A 19297-nucleotide genomic window follows, 5' to 3' on the forward strand; every position below is an offset into this window, starting at 1 on the left:
TATGTAGAGGCCGCTGAGAGCTATTCTTGTTCCTTTGCCTCCCCAGCAGAGTACACATTTAAAGCTTTTCTTCTTCTCGTTTTTTTTGGAGGGAGTATTTTTTTTAGAGTAAAGGAAAATAGCTACATAAGCAAATAAGCAGGAAATGGGAGGGGGAGAGGGGGCTTCTTAGCATAGAACAAAAAAGACCATAGAACAAGCAAGGTAACAAGAGGCAAATTCATTAGGTGAACAAGTAAGAGATTTACAAAGAAATGCGCTGAAGTCTTATTCCAAACCCTAGTCTTGTCACTAACCATAGCAATATCTAAAAAGTCATTCTTGAGCCCTAGCCTGTTTGGCTCAGTGGACAGAGCATCCGCCTGCGGACTGAAGGGTCCCGGGTTTGATTCCGGTCAAGGGCACAGGCCTGGGTTGTGGGCTCAATCCCCAGTAGGGGGCATTGATGTTTTTAGCTCTCTCTCACTCTCCCTTCCTCTGTGAAATCAATAAAAAATATATTTAATAAAATAAAGAATAAAAAGTCGTTCTCGAAGAAAAAGTAAACACATTCCAAATAAAGGAGAAAATTAATATGTTAATCATAGAGTTCAAATTTTATCCAAATTAAGAAAATTACAGATCAGGAAAAAACCTATTTGCAGTGATTTAGCCTCTACTTCTGTGAGCAATCAGAGAATGGGATTGTGAATCTGGCACTAATAAAATGTTCATTAAGTGAAAAGCATTAAGATGTTAACTTGAAGAGATTCATTACAGACTTCAAATTACTTACTTTGAAAGTAGTTTGATTAGATGAAGGTCAGATTTTAGTCTAACATTTTTCTTGTTTTATTTTGACTCATTAGTCAGCAGACATCTAAAGGACCCCAATAAAGGAGCCTGCTAAGTGGTAGCAGGATATATTTAGCATAGAAGTCTCTAAGCAAAACTTCCCAAATGTTTTCTCCTTCCATCCCTGTACATGTTCCCTCCCCCCACCCCACCCTCCACACACACACCAGAGTGTTCTTTTGTGGACTAGTAGATCTGTGAAGACAGCTGCAGTAACAATTATACCAAGTAGAATTTTAAAGGTGGAGCTATATTTTACTTTTCTTGTGGCAAAGTAATGGAACAACCCTCCTATGGGGAGGAATAAACACAGGGCTCTGTATGTTAATGACATCAGGTGTTGCAACAAAAATAGCACTTTCTAAGCAGCTGCATTTTAAGAACATCTCTGAAGGATCAAACAGGAAGAGAGAGACAAGTTGTTTAAATACAAATAACTTTGACAATTAAAGAACTAGCATGACTAAGCGAGGAAAGACAAGTGAAAAGCAAACAGTCTGACACTTGAGCAAATTTAGGACTCCAAACATGTGGGAGTACTTTTAATTTTCATTATCAGAATCTAAACCCCAAAGAACAGAAAGGCCTGCAGTCTTTTACCTACTGGTGAGATACTATGTTACAGTTGCCATCAGATGTACTGGATTCCAGAAAATTCCAAAGGCATAATTTGTAGCTGTCATCAACTAGCAAATCAGTCTCAGAGGTCCTCCCAGCTGTTACATGTCTGAAAGTTTCACATGCAATCCAATCCCTTCCATGGCTATCAAAGAACTTAGTACAGGAGAGGTGGCTAAGAGTTTGTTTGCTCTGCCCTAGAAATCCTTTCCAGGTGTGGGATCAGCACAAATACCTTTATAAACAACAGAAGTAAATGTTACATACCATCACAATATTATTCCTAAACCTTTATAATCAACTTGATAATCAACTTGGCAGGAAACAGTTAAAGGTCTCACAGTATCCTTGGGAGATATTTAACCCACAGGTCCAATTTTCTGACAGTCTCCTGTTTTCTAAATCATTCAAATTTAAAAGTGTCATGGATGTACAATACAACCTCAGAAAAAAAGAAAAGGAGCATAAAAAGGCAGCACTCATTAAAGTTGGCTCAGTGGAATAGACTTCTTAGGCATATCACTTTTTTGCCCTCAGCTGAGAAAAGAAAACTCCCTGGACCATCCTTATACAAAGCATCAAAATCAAGCCACACAAAAAAAGCAAAATATCTCTTAAGGCTAAGGGTAACATCTTAACTTTTATAGAAGGGACAAATGAAGACATATTTAGGAAACATTCTAAGGAAGGCTCAAAATGCTAAATCTGAAAAATGGTATGGCAATTCCTCAAAAAAATTAAACAAAGAATCACCATATGATCCACCAATTCTACTTCTCAGTTAATGCCCAAAAGAAGTAAAAGCAGATACTGCTCAGATGTTTGTACACCCATGCACAAATAACCAAAATCACAATAACCAAAAGGTGGAAGTAACTCGCTTGGGGCTTCATCAATGGATGAATGAATAAACAAAATGTGGCACATACATGCAATGGAATATTATTTAGCCTAAAAAGGAAGGAAATTCTGACACATGCTACAACAGGAGTGAACCTTAAAAACATTAGGCTAAGTGAAATGACCAGTATTTTTATAGTTTACTAAGTGCTTTCAAATACATTACATCATGTAATTCTCACAACCACTTCCCAATGAAACAGTTGATATTGCCATGATCTCCATTTTATAGGTAGTGGAAAGAGTTCCAGAGAAGCTAAATAACTTGCTCAAGGTCACACATTAAAAGACAAAAACAAAAAATCCAGTTTCTCTAACTGAAATATCCATACTCCTTTCAATTATCATGCTGAGTTTTATGTTTACCTCTACGGAAGCCTTTGATGCAACTCTACAGAAGGAGGCAGTATGGTATAAAACAGGAGTGGGGAACGTCTGGCCTGAGGGCCCATTTATTTGGTCTGGCCCTGCCAAGGCATTAGGGGTGAGTTCATTCAATGTTTGACAATATATACTAGTAGAAGGCTAATTTTTAAGTTGATAATTTTGGTCCGCAAATGATGTTATAAATATCCAAATGACCCTTGGCAGAAAAAAGGTTCCCCACGTCTGGTGCAGAAGAGCCCTGGACTTGGGAGTTAGAAGGTCTATGATTAATTCTCAGCTTTGCCACACAATTGTGAGACTTTCTGCATTTCACAATATCTTTAAGACTCAGTTTCCTCATTGGTAAAAGTGTACTTTAAGTTTATAATATAGTCTTCTTTATAGAGTTTGATAATTAAAGAAGACAGTAAATGAAAGAGCAGAACAAAGTTTAGAACTTACTAAGTGAAAATAAATGTTAGAAAGAAAAAAATGTAAACTTTCACAGGCTAAGCATCACCAATATTTCCCCCTGATCTGGCCTTAGTGTGATAAGTGGCACTTATCACAAACACATCTTTCTAGGAATCTCCTGAGAAAACTCACTGCATCTCTGATACATTTGACACATACTCTGAGTCTAATTCATTAGCAACAGTGAAAATGATATAATAATTATTCTCTGCAGCTAATTTATCAAAAAAAGTTTGAGGAATAAAAATGGAGTACAAGCCTAACAAAGACTTGCAAAGAGAAGGAAGAGGTCATAGTCACAGGCATCTGCTAAAAACTTAACCCAGTCCTGGGGGCGAGCTGGAGGGGGTCAATGGGGAAAAAAGGGGACATATGTAATACTTTCAACAATAAAGAATTATTAAAAAAGAAGAAAACTTAATCCAGTCCTTTCTGGTCTATTCAGAAAAAGGACAGGCCAAGATATTAAATCAGCTGTTTGATGGCCCTTGAAAAGAATAAGGACAGCAGCCAAGCCAGAAGTCACTGAAAGGAAAAGCAACAAATTAGGAGATAAAGCAAGCATAAAAGAATGTGATCAAGGAAACAGATCCCAGATGAAAAGGAGCTGCCTAGAAAGCCCAAGTAAATACATGAATAAATAAACATAATATAATTTATACCCATATGCACTTTATAATCTAACCAAGAATTAGTGTTTTCTTTCAAATACCCACATTTGTCATATTGCCCTTGGGTCACAAAGGGATATTTGTAATAAAGCAGTTTGTAATTCCTGATTCTTACAGAAAATCATATTTATCATAAGGCCTCACTACCATATCTGTTTTACTTGCTAGGTGCAAATATACATTTATTTGTGAGATTTATAAAACTGTGTTTGCTACAAAATGTCTCTGGGGTCAGGTAAGGCAGATCAACCTTCAGTGCAATCTTGTTAGCACATCTCACCCTCATCCCAGCCTTCTCAACGCAATTTCACACTTTTCCTTTCATTCCCAGACATGCCAAACACTATAGTAAATCACTACAGGGATAGGACAGTTTGTCGTAAAAAAAAACCTCAAAAAACTATGGAAACAAACACTGACTCCAAGCTCTGTCATACATTAGGATATACCAAGTTATAAATGTGCTGGTATATTACTATTACTGGGAATGCCTGGCAAGGCTTACATCTGGAGCTAAATCAAGTTTCCCCATCTGCTGGGTTTGCCTCATCCACTCAATGTTAATTTTTCAATTGTTTGCAAGAACAACTTAATAACTTGAGAAAAATGGAAAATAACAGGCACAGAGCAAGCAAGAAATATAAGAAAAGTCAGCTTTAGGTTTCCCAATACTGAAAGCATAGTTTCTCCATTTACAAACAGCTCACTCCAGTGAATGTGTGGTATTTTCTTCTATGTCTATGGATCTATTTTGTTCATCAGTTTATTTTATTCATTAGATTCCACATTATGAGTGAGATCTTGTGATATTTGTCTGTCTCTGACTGTCTTATTTCATTTAGCATAATACTCTCCAGGTCCCTCCATGTAGTATTTCCTTAAGACCCTAAACCAACTCCATGTATGACTCAGTTTTATCCAATACCAACAGCACTCTGTAATTGCCTTGTGGCTTCATAAGGAATCTATAGCCCCACAAGCTCCATTCCATTTGCCTCTGTTTACCACAAATAGAAATAGCCATGTAAAGCAAAACGTCAAGGTTCCAGATTCCCATGAGTCCCTTTGAACTGAGAACGGCAGAAAAATTTTTCAAAGAAAAGCTTTCAGATGCCCTATACACGAGAAAATACGTTGGCAATAAAGATGCCTGAAAAGGCCCTGCAACCATCTCTGAGTAAGAAAAGAAAATTCACAGAACAGCACTGAGTTATTTCAATATGACAAAATGAAAGTCTCATGCACGGCTGCTTTTCTTGATCAAGTACGACAATTTCTTCCACTCCTACAGGCTTCAGGGCTTAAAATAGTAGTGGTGTTCAACAAACTACTTAGAAAAGTACAATACACCTGAGGATGAACCAAGGAATTCTGAAAGAGAAAATCTCATTCCTTACCTGATATTAACCAATGCATGGGTCACCTTGCTAGCAGCTTCTTTCCACTGGCCTGCATTGGTAGAAAGCCTCAGGACTGTACAGAAGGAAAAAACAAAGATCTGTCAGACCCCTGGTATAAAACACAGATATGAAGATGAAGACACGTCTCAGAATAGCACTATTAGAATAACCAAACAGAGCCTGTACCAATCTTCTGTTTAAAATGTCCTCATCCTAGCCCTAGCTTATTTGGCTCAGTGGATAGAACGTCGACCTCAGGACCGAAGAGTCCCAGGTTCAATTCCGATCAAGGGCACTATCTCAGTTGCAGGCTCTTTCCTGGACTGGACCCTGGGTGCATGCAGGAGGCAACCAATCGATGTGTTTCTCTTACATCGCTATTTCTCTCTGTCTTTCACTCTTTCTTCCTCTCTCTCTGAAAACAAAACAAAACAAAACAAAAAACAACAACAATGAAAAAATATTCTTGGATGATGATTAAAAAAATAAATAAAATGTCCTCATCCTAGAGTAGCGATTTTCAACCAGTGTGCTGCAAGACTTTTTAAAACATGCAATATCTATCTAGTCAGGAGCTCTGACCTCTTTTCCCGTAGATTGTCAAACAAAAAGATGATAACAGCCAACACAACAGCCATCCAGTGCAAATGAATCAAAATTACTTTTTTTTTTGTCAGATCGGCAAAAAAATAATTTATTTTTTGGTGTGCCACAGAATTTTAGCAATTAGTTTATGTGTGCCATGAGATGAAAAAGGTTGAAAATCGCTGTCAAATATAAGGACTTATTTTCACCGGGAATTTTTTTTCACTTTCTATCAAACTACTCCTCTGCTTTAGGGTTCCCCTTCCTCCACTCCCCACTAAAAGATTTCCATACTTAGTTGTTGCATTCACATATAATCTATTTTAGTTCCCCTGACTTAATTGTGTGACCTGCAACATGAATCAACAGGAATATTCTTCCCTTCTCTAAACAAATTCTGTCTCTTTTCCACACTTACCCACAGGAGGAGAGATGATAGGAATATAGAACATTCTCTTGCAGCTATGAGCTTCAGGATCATACATTATAGTACCTATACTATTTTAGAAAAGAGACAAACCAGCAATGCTCCTTGAAAGAACAAGCACATGGTGGGTACTCCAAGTTTATGTTTTTAATGAACAAATAGCTAATAAGAGCTAATTATGTAGTAAGTTTACTACGTGCCAGAAACGGGACAAAGTTGAGTTATATGCAATACAGCATATAGAGGAGAAAGCTGATACTCAGAAGAGAAAAGTAACTGATCAAGGTCATTCACACAGTTTTATGTAATGGAGCTAGAATTTGAACCTGGAGGGAATGACGAGCCTGTATTTATAAAGTGAGTGGTTAAGAGTATGAACTCTGAAGCCAGCTGTCAGGGTCCGTGACCAGCCCCTGCCACTTACTAGAGAATAATAGCAACACTATATGCAAGGATTATTGTGAAAATTAAATAAGTTAATACATAGAAAGCCTTAAATCAGTGCCTGGTACATAGCAAATGCTATACAAATATATATTAGCTATCATTAACTTAAATAGACTGCCTCCCAAACAAATGAATGAATGTACCTGAGACTTTCCTTAAGGAAGGAAAATGGAGCCCAACTAACATTAAGAAATGTACAGCCAATTTGCATAGGAACTTTATATCTGAATATCATCACTACCTGCTCTTGATCAGTATTCCTCTAGCAAGAATAGTAGTAGCAGCAGCTCCATCAGAGGCAGGGCCTGTGGCTATCATATGGAAAGAAAACTCATGTGGTTGCTCTCCATCTGTTCTAGCAGTATCATTTTTATAAATTCATGCAATTTTATGAAAGAGAAGATAGAAGCCTTAATAAAACATATTATCAGAGTGCTGCTTTTCTAATTTATAAGGTTTAGTGCAGGGAACTTGGTATAGTTCCAAGTTAGAGCTCTACAGTCTGAACTCAGGTTTCACTCAGCGTATGTGCAAATGTATTCAAGTAATAAATAAAACTGTTTCAGCAGGACAGACATAACTTTTTCAACTCAATTGTGAAAATTAGATGTGTTTGTTTTTCACTACATCCTCCAGTAAATCATAAGTTCTCTGATGATGCGAACCTAAACATAAAATTGAACTGAGTTTTCTGTTTCTTACCTCAAAGAGGTATTTAAATCTGTCCATGGATTATTTCTCTGTAACATTCTGTCAATTCTGTTCCTTAGTGAATAGGCACCCAGATGACCTCATCACTGCATTTCCTTTGGAAATGCCTTAGACTTTTACATTCTTTTCTAAGTTACCAAATTTAAACACAAAATTATTTCAAAATGCCCAAAAGCCTTAAGCTAACATAATCATTTATGTGGTAAATTATGATATACAAAAATAACATATGCAACTATTAAAAAGTAATAGCAAAAACTAGAAACAACCATAATTTCTATTAAAAATGATTAAATAATACCTTAATAAAAAAAATTGAAAAAAAATGATTAAATAAACTATACCCATACTTAGCAAGAAAGAGAGAGAGAGAGAGAGACACTCAAGAAAATTATCCCCCAAATAGGAAAATGTTTCATGATGTATACAGGGTTGAACAAAAGTAGGTTTACAGTTGTATGTAAAACAGAGTTTACTCTTGTATTATTATTCATTAATTATTGTATTATTTTTCATATGAACAACCATATGCCCATAAAACTCACAACTTAATGAAATAAAACAAATTCCTTGAAAGACACAAACTTTTAAAAGTTGCTCCAAAAGGAACAGGTAACTTAAATAGTCTTAGACCTATTAAAAAATTGAATTCATAGTTAAAAATCATCTAATTCTAGGCACAGCTGGCTTCATTGACAAATTCTACCAAACATTTAAGGAAGAAATAACATCACTTATAAATTATTCCAGAAAATGGAAGATGAGAGAGCACTCTTCATATTATTTTAGGAGGTCAACATTATCTGATACTAAAGCCAGAAAATAAAATGATATTATAAGAAAACTAGAAGCCCATTGCACGATATCGTGCAGCAGGCCACCCACAGCTTCCACGGGAGCCGGCGGGAACTGCAGTGTGCCACCGGGAGCCGCACCGCGTCCCCGGGAGCCGTGCGGCTTCCACGGAAGGTGGAAGCGAGCCGCCAGTGCCCACCACAGGAGCCGGGAGGGAGCCAGCCGCACCAATTCCGCGGGAGCCAGGAGGGACCCGCGCCGATTCCGCAGGAGGCGGGACGGAGCCGTACTGCTTCCACCAGAGGCAGGCCCGCCGTCTCCTCTCCGGGCCTGTGCTCAGCCGCAGGGGCTGCCGGCTGGCCCCCCTATGACTGTCCGTGTCCACTCCGGCTCTGGGGGGACCAGCCCGAGCCAGGGTGCGGCAGCTCGCCGGCCCCGTCTATGTCTCTGCTCCGGGCCTCACCTGCACGTGCAACCTCCTCCTGTCTGGTCGTGACCTGTTACAGCGTCCTGGCCTAATTTGCATATTTCCTCTTGATAGATAGATAGATAGATAGATAGATAGATAGATAGATAAGTACAGACTAATATCCTTCATGAATATTTACAAATCAAATCCAACAACAAATAAAAACGATAATGTAGGGTTGGTTTAACATTTAAAACTCAATCAATCACTCTAGTAATACTCTACAGTAGGAAAACCATGTGATCATCTCAATAAATGCTAAAACTGTTTTAATAGTATCCAACATTTATTAATGACAATAACTCCACTGAAACTAGAAACAAAAGGGAATTTCTTTAACCTGATAAAGGGCATCTATGAAAACCTATAGCTAATGTCACATTTAATGAAGAATAATTGAGTATTTTATATTGGAAACAAGGCAAATATATCCATTCTCACAACTCTAATTTAACATACTACTGGAGGTACTAGCCAGTGAAATAAGGCAAGAAAAAAAAAGGCATACAAATTGGAATAAGAACTGTTTTATTCGCAGACACCATGGTCTACACAGAAAATCCCAAAAAGGTTTTAAGAAGCTACTAAATCTAATAAGTGAGTTTAGCAAGATGACAGGATACAAGGTGAAATTTAAAAATTAAAGTGTTTTTTTTATTTTAGCAATGAACAAAAAAAATTGAGATTCTAAATAATACCATTTACAATAGCACCAAAATTCATGAAATATTTTGAGATAAATTTAATAAAATATATGCAAGATTTGCCCTGGCCGGTGAGGCTCAGTTGGTTAGAGCATCGTCCTATGCATCAATTCCCAGTAAGGGCACATATGGGAGGCACAGATCAATGTTTCTCTCTCACATCAATATTTTTTTCTCTCTCTCTCCCTCTTCCTTCCTCTCTCTGTTGAATTAATGAAAAACATATCCTCGGGTGAGGATTAAAAAAATACAGTGTGTGTCCCCCAAAATGTATACATACTTTAACAGCTGATAGCTAAATTTTGAAAATGAAATGTATTTTAATAAACACTTCCTTTAAAATTATTCAAAGTGTGTTTACACATTTTTGGGGGTACACGATATGCGTGTATGTGTGTGTGCACATGTGCACACAAGATTTTCATGCTGAAAACTACAAAATAGCATGAATAAAATAGAACCACAGGCATGGAAACATGGAACAGACTGACTAATCTCAGAGGGAAGGGGGCAGGGGAGGTGAAGAGAGATTAACCAAAGATCTTATATGCATACCAGAGGCCTGCCGGGATCGGCCAAAACCGGCTCTCTGACATCCCCCAAGGGGTCCCGGATTGTGAGAGGGCACAGGCCAGGCCAAGGGACCCCATTGGTGCACAACTGGGGCTGGGGAGGGACCGCGGGAAGGCTCCAGGGCGTGTCCAGCCTGACTCACCCAGTCCCAATCAGCTGGACCCCAGCAACAAGCTAACCTACCGGTCAGAGCGTCTGCCCCCTGGTGGTCAGTGCGTGTCATAGCGACTGGTCAAGCAGTCAAAAGGTCAGAGGAACTATTAGCATATTAGGCTTTTATATAAATAGATAGATATGCATTTACATATGAACATAGACAATAGGGTGGTGAAGGCCTGGGGCAGGGGGGAACCAGCTGGAAGGGGACAATGGGGGGGGAGAAGGGGAGACATCTGTAATACTCTCAACAATAAAGATTAAAAAAATAAAAATAATAATGCATCCACTTTGGAAAACAGTTTGATAGTTTCTTATAAAGTTAATATATTTATCAAACACCCAAAAATTCCATTCATAGGTATGTAACCAAGTGAAATAACAACTTGTACTCACACAAAACCCTGCACAAGAATGTTTGTAGAGGCTTTATTTACAATTGCTAAAAACTAGAAACCTCTCAAATGTACTTTGATTGACAGATAAACTAAACTGGCATACTTCTACAATGACATATTATTCCATAACAAAGAGGAATGAACTACTAATACATGCATCAACATGGATGAACTTCAAACAAATTATTCTGTAAAAGAAGCCAGGCTCAAAAGACTATATGATCCCATCCATATATATGTATTTTTTAATTTTTAAAATTTTTTTCCTTTTTATTGAATTTATTGGAATGACACCGGTTAACAAAATTATACAGGTTTCAGGTACACAATTCTACACCACATCATCTGTACACTGTATTGTGTGTTCACCACCCCAAGTCAAGTCTCCATCCATCACTATTTATCCCCCCTGTACCCTCCTCCACTGCCACAACACCTCGCCCACTCCCCCGCCCCACAATCACTACACTATTGTCCCTGTATATATGTATATTTTTAGAAAAGGCAAAAACTATGTGGACAGGGAACAGATCAGTGGTTGCTAGGAGTAGTGGGTAATGGAAGAGTTGATCTCATAGGAGCACAACAAAAATTCTGGAGGTAATGAAACTCCCATATCTTGAATTTTTGTGGTAATTACACTTCTATATGCCTTTGTCAAAACTCAGAATTGTATGAATCTCAGAGGGAAGGGAGTAGAGAGTGGGAAGAGATTAAATAAAGAATTTACATGCATTTATATATAAACTATGGACACAGACAATAGTGCAGTAGGTCTGGGTGTGTGTGGGGGGGTTGGATAGAAGGGGTCAATGGGGGAAAAAAGGGAACATCTATAATACTTTCAACAATAAAGATAAATATAAAAAATATACCTCAAAAAACTTGACTTAAGACCTAGCTGGTTTGGCTCAATGGATACAGCGTCAGCCCGTGGATTAAGGGTCCCAGGTTTGATTCCAGTCAAGGGCACATGCCTGGGTTTCGGGATCGATCCCCACTGCGGGGTTTGCAGGAGGCAGCTGATCCATGATTCTCATCATTGATGTTTCTATCTCTCTCTCTCCCTTCCTTTCTGAAATCAATAAAAAGTTTAAAAAAAAAAACAAAAAAAACTTGACTTAAAAAATGCTTTTTCCATCAGAAGTTTCATCATACTTTATAAAAAATGGAGAGAGTACTAAAACATGCTATCTCCATTTGTTGTGCTTAATTTAGTGAAGATTTCACTTTTCTATTTGTGTTTTCCAGGTTAACATTTTTTAAGATAAATTTTTTATTGTTGATAATATTGCAGATATCTCTCTTTTTCCCTCCCTTTCCCCCCTCCAGATTAACATTTTAATTCCCTTGGCAGATTTGAGCATTCCCAGATATCCTCTCTCATCTTGTTGCTATAGCTACAAGGACTTAATCTCATTTTACTCTGTACATGGCCCAGTTAAGCAGGTATGACAGGCTTCTATAAAATTTCTCTCCCACGCCAACTCTTTTTCTTTCCTCACTGAAAGGCATCTTTATTCATCTATTAATGGGTGCTGAAGCCTGGAATATGTGTGTGTGTGTGTGTATGTGTGTGTATGATAGCTTCACATGTATATATATATGTATGTGTGTGTGTCAAAGCAATAAAATATTGTATACTACTTTAAATGAGTGCAGTTCATTATATACCAATTACACCTCAATAAAGCTATTAAGTTGGGGATTTTAATAAACACTTTTACTAAGTGAATTTCTGTTTCTGTGAAATCTTTCTTGAACTTTCAAACTCCAGGTAGTTTTGACTAGACCCTTTACTCAAATTTACAGGGATACATGACCTCTTTCAGAAATACAGATGGGGCAAAAGTAGACTTACAGTTGTGAGTATGCGAAACACAGAGTTTATTCTTGTATTATCATTTATTAACTATTGTATTTTCCCACAAACAATTGTAACCCTACTTTTGCCCTACCCTGTAGTTGTACTCATTATGGCCCAAGAGTAAATTTTCTGTGAGCCAATCACCAAAAGGTTTGCAAGAAAGATTTTTATTTAATGCCCACTTCCTCTTGTAAGTTATGCTAAAATACATAGGTACATTAAAACTCCTTAAAATCTTGTACTTTCTCAAATAACACAATGTTCTTCCCTTGGGATCCAAGCTCTTCTATTTCCACTGTCAATTCCCACCCACTCCTTCTCTCCCATCTCACTGTATTCACTAAGTCCACAAGCCTCCCTATTCTCTCTTTTCCTCACAAACATCAAGAAAGAGCTACAGGGCTGCTAACCAGCTTTCTACTGAGATGAATTCTGAGTTCTTGAAGGCAAAAAAGTCCACATATTCCTTCTTATTGCCTGAGAAGAAGAGACTACTGTATTTCTATGCCAAGCAAGGGCACCAAGCAACTACAGAATCTTTTGTAGTCTTTTCCTTTTATATGCTAAAAATCACAGCTGATGCAGAGAGCTGAGCAAAAGGAGGGCAGAGAGGAGTAAAAAGAAAAGACAGCTTACCCATGGAGTATAGGTTGTCAAAGCTCTGGTGCATGCGGATAATCTCATAGTAGAGTTCATCATAGCTGCTTGGGGTGGGCAGGAACGTGTCACCATATGTGATAAACATATTAAATAGGTTCACAATCTAAAAAAGAAGCAAAAGCCCATACACAGGCATCACACTATGAAGACTGGAAGGTATCAGTTGTATACTGCAGCCAGCTCTTACTGGCTTGTAAGAGCTGATTGTTACATTTTCAGGAATTTGTGAGTTGGTTATTAAAGCCATTATTAAAAAATAATTTACATAAACTTACAATTTAATAAATTATATTACAATGAAGGTAATAAATACTAAAAATCATCACTGCCTAATTACTTTCTATCTTTTAGTATCATCTATGCTCTTGAGATTAATTTACATCTCTTAAATCTGATGTGGTGGGAATACCATATATAATGGAGTGTTATGCTTATTTTTTCCCAAATCTGCATTCAACAATGCCATTTTGATAACTTTGGCATTGGCCCTGGTGGGTATAGTTTTACCGTGGAAATCAGCAAAAGATATAAAACAGGACTTTTTCCCCCCAAAATGTTAAACATTTATGAACACACTGGGTAATATCCTGAGAAGACAGTAAAAAGGCAAAATGCCCGCCTATTACCCCAAATAACCAGTCAGATAAGCAGGCATCTGCAATGTCCCTCAGAAACTAAGTGCAGCCATGATGGAACTATTCACATGGCTAGGACACCTCTAGAGGCTTTGCTATGTACCAACATAGATACTACAGTACTGTAGTACAGTCTCTCAACTGGGACCGAGGCTCATACTCATACACAGAGATCTGACCTATACCTGCCCCTGCCAGGTAATATGCTCTCATGAAAGAGAAAGAGTCCTGCCCTGGCTGGTGTGGCTCAGTTGGTTGGAGCGAAGGGCTGTGGGATCAATTCCCAGTCAGGGCATATACCCAGGTTTCAAGTTCGATCCCCAGTCAGGGCATGTATGGGAGGCAACCAATAGATATTTCTCACATCAATGTTTGTTTGTTTCTCTCTCTCTCTCTCTCTCTCTCTCTCTCTCCTTCCTCTTCCCCTCCCCCTTCCTTCCTCTCTAAAATCAATAAAAACATATCCTTAAGTAAGGATTAAAAAAAAAAAGGAATAGAAAGTATATCAGGTTCACCGAAGACATAAGTAAGAGTAGGGAGCACCAATATAGAGATTCTAATCCAAAAGGAAAATAAAGACCTGGTTCCCCCTATGACTTAGTCTCCAGAACCCAGTTCCTGTTTTAAACAAGCCCATCTCTGTCTTAGGGTAGAACTTTAGAAAAAGAAATATTTGTTGGTTACTCACCATAAGGGCTAACGTAAAAATGTTGTGTTTGGCCAAAAGAACAGTCTCATTTGACATAAGGAACTTCAGCAAATTTATCAAGGCTTAAAAAAAAAATAAAAAGACAGACATCAACAAGCCATTCAAAGCATAACCAATAAAGTTAAATGAAAGCAATGAAAATCAACTAGCTCTACAGAAATCCAAATAGGGTAAGTCACAGCTACTAAGCACTTTTTAAAAGCAGGTAAGGTGAGTATATATTTGAATTGACCTTCCCAAGCACAAGTCTGCTTATCTGCCCATAGAAGGTTTTAAAAAATCTACTTCAAGCTCAGAAATTTGACTATAAAATACATATTAAATATTCTAAATTTATACCCCCATCAAATCTGCTCAATTTACAAGTCAAAATAAGGGTTCCCTTCTCACTCTAGGCTGCTAGCATCTCCTGTCACCAAATTTTAGCTATGTACCTATTTCAAACATCATTGCTAAGAGGGACATTTTTCAATTCTAACTGATCACCAGATGAGCCAGCTATGTTGTAGAACTTATACCTGGGCTTCAGCTCAGAATCAGAAGAGAGCTCATGAAGAGGAAAAATAAAAAAGCCCTTAACTGTTCTAACTATTCAAACAAATGTACAGCTCTGCTCTGTACTTTCTCAACTAAGACAACACTTACTGAAAAGGTTCTCTTTTTGCTTGGCAATCCTTATTGAGGGGAGAGATTGCCAAAACCCAAATAATCTCAGTAAAGAGACTGTCAAGTAAGTTCCTATGTTAGCAGTGCAGCTTTAAAGACATTTTACAAATAAATATTAAGCATAAAGGAAATTATCAATTGCCTTGTACTCATTCGCCTAGGACTGTAAAATTAATCCTGCTTGTGTCCCTCATGACCATCAGCTCTTGTCTTAGCAGCCCTATTTGATGGCAAACTATAAAGGCATTTGGCAGCTGCAAGCAATTGGTGGTCCTCCCGCCTTCTCTTCTTCAACCCTCCTTACTTCCACAGACACAAAAAAAGATTTGACCTCTCCTTTCTAAGACCATATCTGCTTCTTTGCCAGCAAAGTCCATTCTCCCATGTTCTCTGAGCTGTGTGTGAAGTTTACTACTCTTAGAGAAGAGACATGGACTTTGATTTGAAACAGCAGGGAATAATGAGTAGGAGTAAAAACTCTCAACACTGGCTGCCTGCCACACAACACCCCTCACTCTCAAATCCTCTAAAAGCACAGGTACAATAAAGAAGCAGCAGGTAAGGAAAAGTACAAAAGCCTGCCTACATTCTGTTTCTAAAGCCTGAATCTTCCCCTCAAATAGCAAAAGAGTCTTGCACTGGATGAAGGAGGTAGGAACTCATTTATGAACTCTTTACTCCTGCCCCAACCCAAAGTCTTTGAGGATTCATAATGGACAGGCAAGTGATAGGCAGCTGGGCCTTTTGATATGGTCTGTTAACAAGTGATCTGTTGGACTGGAAAAAAAAGAAAAAGCTCCATGGGAGGATCACATAATCTGCTTAGCTCCTACCAGGAGCTCAGATAATGAAGGGGACTAACATTAAAATTCATATAAAACTAACCCAGACCAAATCTCTCTCATTAATGATCACTTTGCTGAGTAAATTTAAGGGCTGCCCACTCCACCCTCTACCTCAGAGCTTAGACAAGCCCTGCTAATGGATAGATCACATGACAATCACACTCTATAAACTCACAGGAGAAAAAGAGGAATTGATGGGTAGCACACGTGGAACTCTGCAAAACATAATGGCTGGAGAGAGATAAAGCAGCTTTTGTACAAATCCAATCAACAAGGATTTTGTCCCCATCGCAAACAGCACAAAGATGCAACTTCAGCAGTGGTTATATGATAATTAAGGGACACAAAACCTGGAGAAAAGGAAGTGGAAACAATGATTTATTGCCCCTCTGCTGGACTACAGTTAGTCTTGATCTCTGGGATTCAGAATCAGAGATGACAAAGTGATAAATATTAGAGAAGGAAAAGAGCAATTCTGGTACAATCCAAGAGGTGACCTGTGTCCCACTGCAAGAGACATCAACAGAGCTGAACAGCAGTGAGGAGGAGAGTCTGGCACTGTAATGCTGAGAGTCAATGCCAGGGGATACCTGCATCTTGCCCCTGATAATTTAGGTCAGATTCCCCTTTCCCTCCAAAAAACAAGCCAAGATTTTATCACCTGGAAGTAGCCATTCTCTAAAGCAGGGGTTGGGAACCTTTTTTCTGCCAAGGGCCATTTGGATTTTTTAAAAATATTTTTTTATTGATTTTAGAGAGGAAGGGAGAGGGAGAGATAGAAACATCAATGATGAGAGAGAATCATTGGTTGGCTGCCTCCTGCACGCCCCACAGTAGGGATTGAGCCCACAACCCTGGCATGTGTCCCTGGCCAGAATGGAACCCAGGACCTTTCAGTCCGCAGGCTGACGCTGTAATCCACTGAGCCAAACCGGCTAGGGCCCATTTGGATATTTATAACATCATTCACTCAATATAAATATATGTTGTGCCCGGCCGGCACGGCTGAGTGGTTGAAAGTTGACCCATGCAGCTGAGGTCACAGTTCGATTCCCGATCAGGGCACATGCCTGGGTTGCGGGATCAATCCCCAGTGTGGGGCCTGCGGGAGGCAACCAATCAATCATTCTCTCTCACCATTGATGTTTCTCTCTCTCTCCCTTCCTCTCTGAAATCAATAAAAATAAAAATAAAAAAAATTATGTTGCTCTGAAAAAAGCTCCTAAATTTATTGAATTTCAAGTCCGGCCTGTGGTTGCCTTGGCAGGGTCAGACCAAGCGGGCCTTGTACGGCCTACGGGCAGAATGTTCCCAACCCCTGCTCTACAGGGAATTTAACAGGCAGCTAAAAGGAACAAAGCAACCTTAAAATTGGCTCCCACAAGCCTCTGACATCAGGGACCACAATTCCTCTCCAACAGAGAATGCCCCTAATATCCCATGAAATAGTGCTTTTTTTCCTTCATCATCTCCCTGACTTTGCACTCATTATACCAACTGTTCAGTGTACTCTACATCACTACACACACATTGTCTTTTATCCTCTGACCTGATGTGATGAGAGTTCTAAGTCTATGAGGCGTCAACATAGCTGATTATAGTTTTTTTAGAGCTAAAAATGACATTAAATGTCATTTAAGGTTTCGGGCTCAATCCCCAGTAGGGGGCGTGCAGGAGGCAGCTGATCAATTATTCTCTCTCATCATTGATGTTTTTATCTCTCCTCTCCCTTCTTCTCTGAAATCAAAAATATATATATTTTTAAAATTTGTTAAAAAAACAACAACAACCAGACAGCCCTAACCGGTTTGGCTCAGTGGATAGAGCGTCGGCCTGTGGACTGAAAGGTCCCAGGTTCGATTCCGGTCAAGGGCATGTACCTTGGTTGCGGGCACATCCCCAGTGGGAGGTGTGCAGGAGGCAGCTGATGGATGTTTCTCTCTCATCAATGTTTCTAACTCTCTATCCTTCTCCCTTCCTCTCTGTAAAAAATTAATAAAATATATTTTAAAAAAAACAAACAGACAACAGGTCAATGTATTTCTTTCCATAGAAACTAACATGATCCCCACAAACACTCCATCTCAACTTTCTGTAACCTCACCATAACTGATTCAGCTGAAATTTACATTATAGTACACAGTACTAAGTACAGGGCCAAACATACAAAGGTATTTCCTCTCTGATGGAGAAAGGAAAGGAGCCAAGTATATTCAATCAACATAGAGAGCCATGAACTCTTAGGCAGGAATGAAAATTCAAAAGGAAATCTGGGCAGCCTTCAAAACAAACCTATGGCAGTCTTCAAAATAATAATCAAAGTTCACAAAACCACCAATGCACTGAAGCGCCAACGATATTCTAGGAAATCCTTGGGAATCCTGGGTTCGACTCCTAATCTTTGCTATCTCTACTAAATGAAGCTCTAGATACCTGGCTCCAATTACTCTTAACCTGAATGAAAAATAGAGAAGTTATGTCAATGCAATATTTGAGGTATTATATTACACATTCAATACATTAAGTTATAGGGAAATGGGTGTTCCACACACACAAATTCTTCATTGGAAGGTCTTTTCCATCAGGCACTTTGAAAACTTAATTTCTGGGCTCTTTTTCAGGAACTAGAAATTGACTGCAACTGCTGCCTCTTTTGACTCTGTACTGGAGGCAATTGTCAGCCTCACACTTAGCTTTGGCCCAAGCTCCTTTCCTTGCGGAATCTTGTGCATGAAGTATGGCAGCGGTGTGCAGCAGTTCTGACTTTACTGAATGCAGACACAGGTGGAATAAAGGATAGTGTGCAGGTTCTGGGAAGCTGAACCAGGAACAGGTACCTTGATGGTTCCTGGGTCCCAAGTGAATTCTCAGAGGCAGAGACAACCAATCTATTTTTCAAATGGGAAGAGTTCAGTACCATCCCGAGAATTCTGCCACCTTATACACAAGGTCCCCCTCAACCCTCAAGAAACCTTGTTTGCCAAACTGTTCCTAGCATTTACGTTCCTCACATCATAAAGACTCTCAAATTTTATCCTATTTTGAATTCAAATTGTATTGCTATGTAGGAGAGTAGAATGAATAATGGATATGGGAACTTCTCCAGGACTAAAACCTGTCCCCCACGTTGAGGTAAACCAGGTGCACAGATGAACAAGCCAACCATGGAAAGACACAATTAAATGGTACCTCAGATGCCTGCCTCAGAGAAGCAGAGGGGAGGTTTAATTACAAACTCAAGTGAATGACATTTAAATAAAATTAAAAACAGGAAGGAGACAGAGAGCCTCCAGCAGAACATAAATAAATGTCTCAGAAGATTCAGGGCAGAGAGAGCTGTCTGTTGAACAGCTTTTACATGCTATGAAGAAAAAGAGATACAAAGTA

The 19297-nt window shown here is 38.8% G+C and overlaps 1 protein-coding gene across 2 annotated transcripts in view; it reads right to left on the reverse strand.

Moving 5' to 3' along the window:
- Positions 1-19297, reverse strand: part of ARMH3 (armadillo like helical domain containing 3) — a 158899-nt gene that overhangs the window by 64777 nt on the left and 74825 nt on the right. For both annotated transcript variants that reach the window (XM_079793678.1, XM_079793677.1), the window contains 3 exons: positions 14379-14461; positions 13032-13158; positions 5261-5336 (listed from right to left, as the gene is read on the reverse strand). In XM_079793678.1, coding sequence (XP_079649804.1) covers positions 5261-5336; positions 13032-13158; positions 14379-14461 — 286 coding nt within the window. The remainder of the gene's footprint in view (positions 1-5260; positions 5337-13031; positions 13159-14378; positions 14462-19297) is intronic.

This window comes from Cnephaeus nilssonii, assembly GCF_951640355.1.
Source record: "Cnephaeus nilssonii genome assembly, chromosome: 16".
Taxonomy (NCBI): Eukaryota; Metazoa; Chordata; class Mammalia; order Chiroptera; family Vespertilionidae; genus Cnephaeus; species Cnephaeus nilssonii.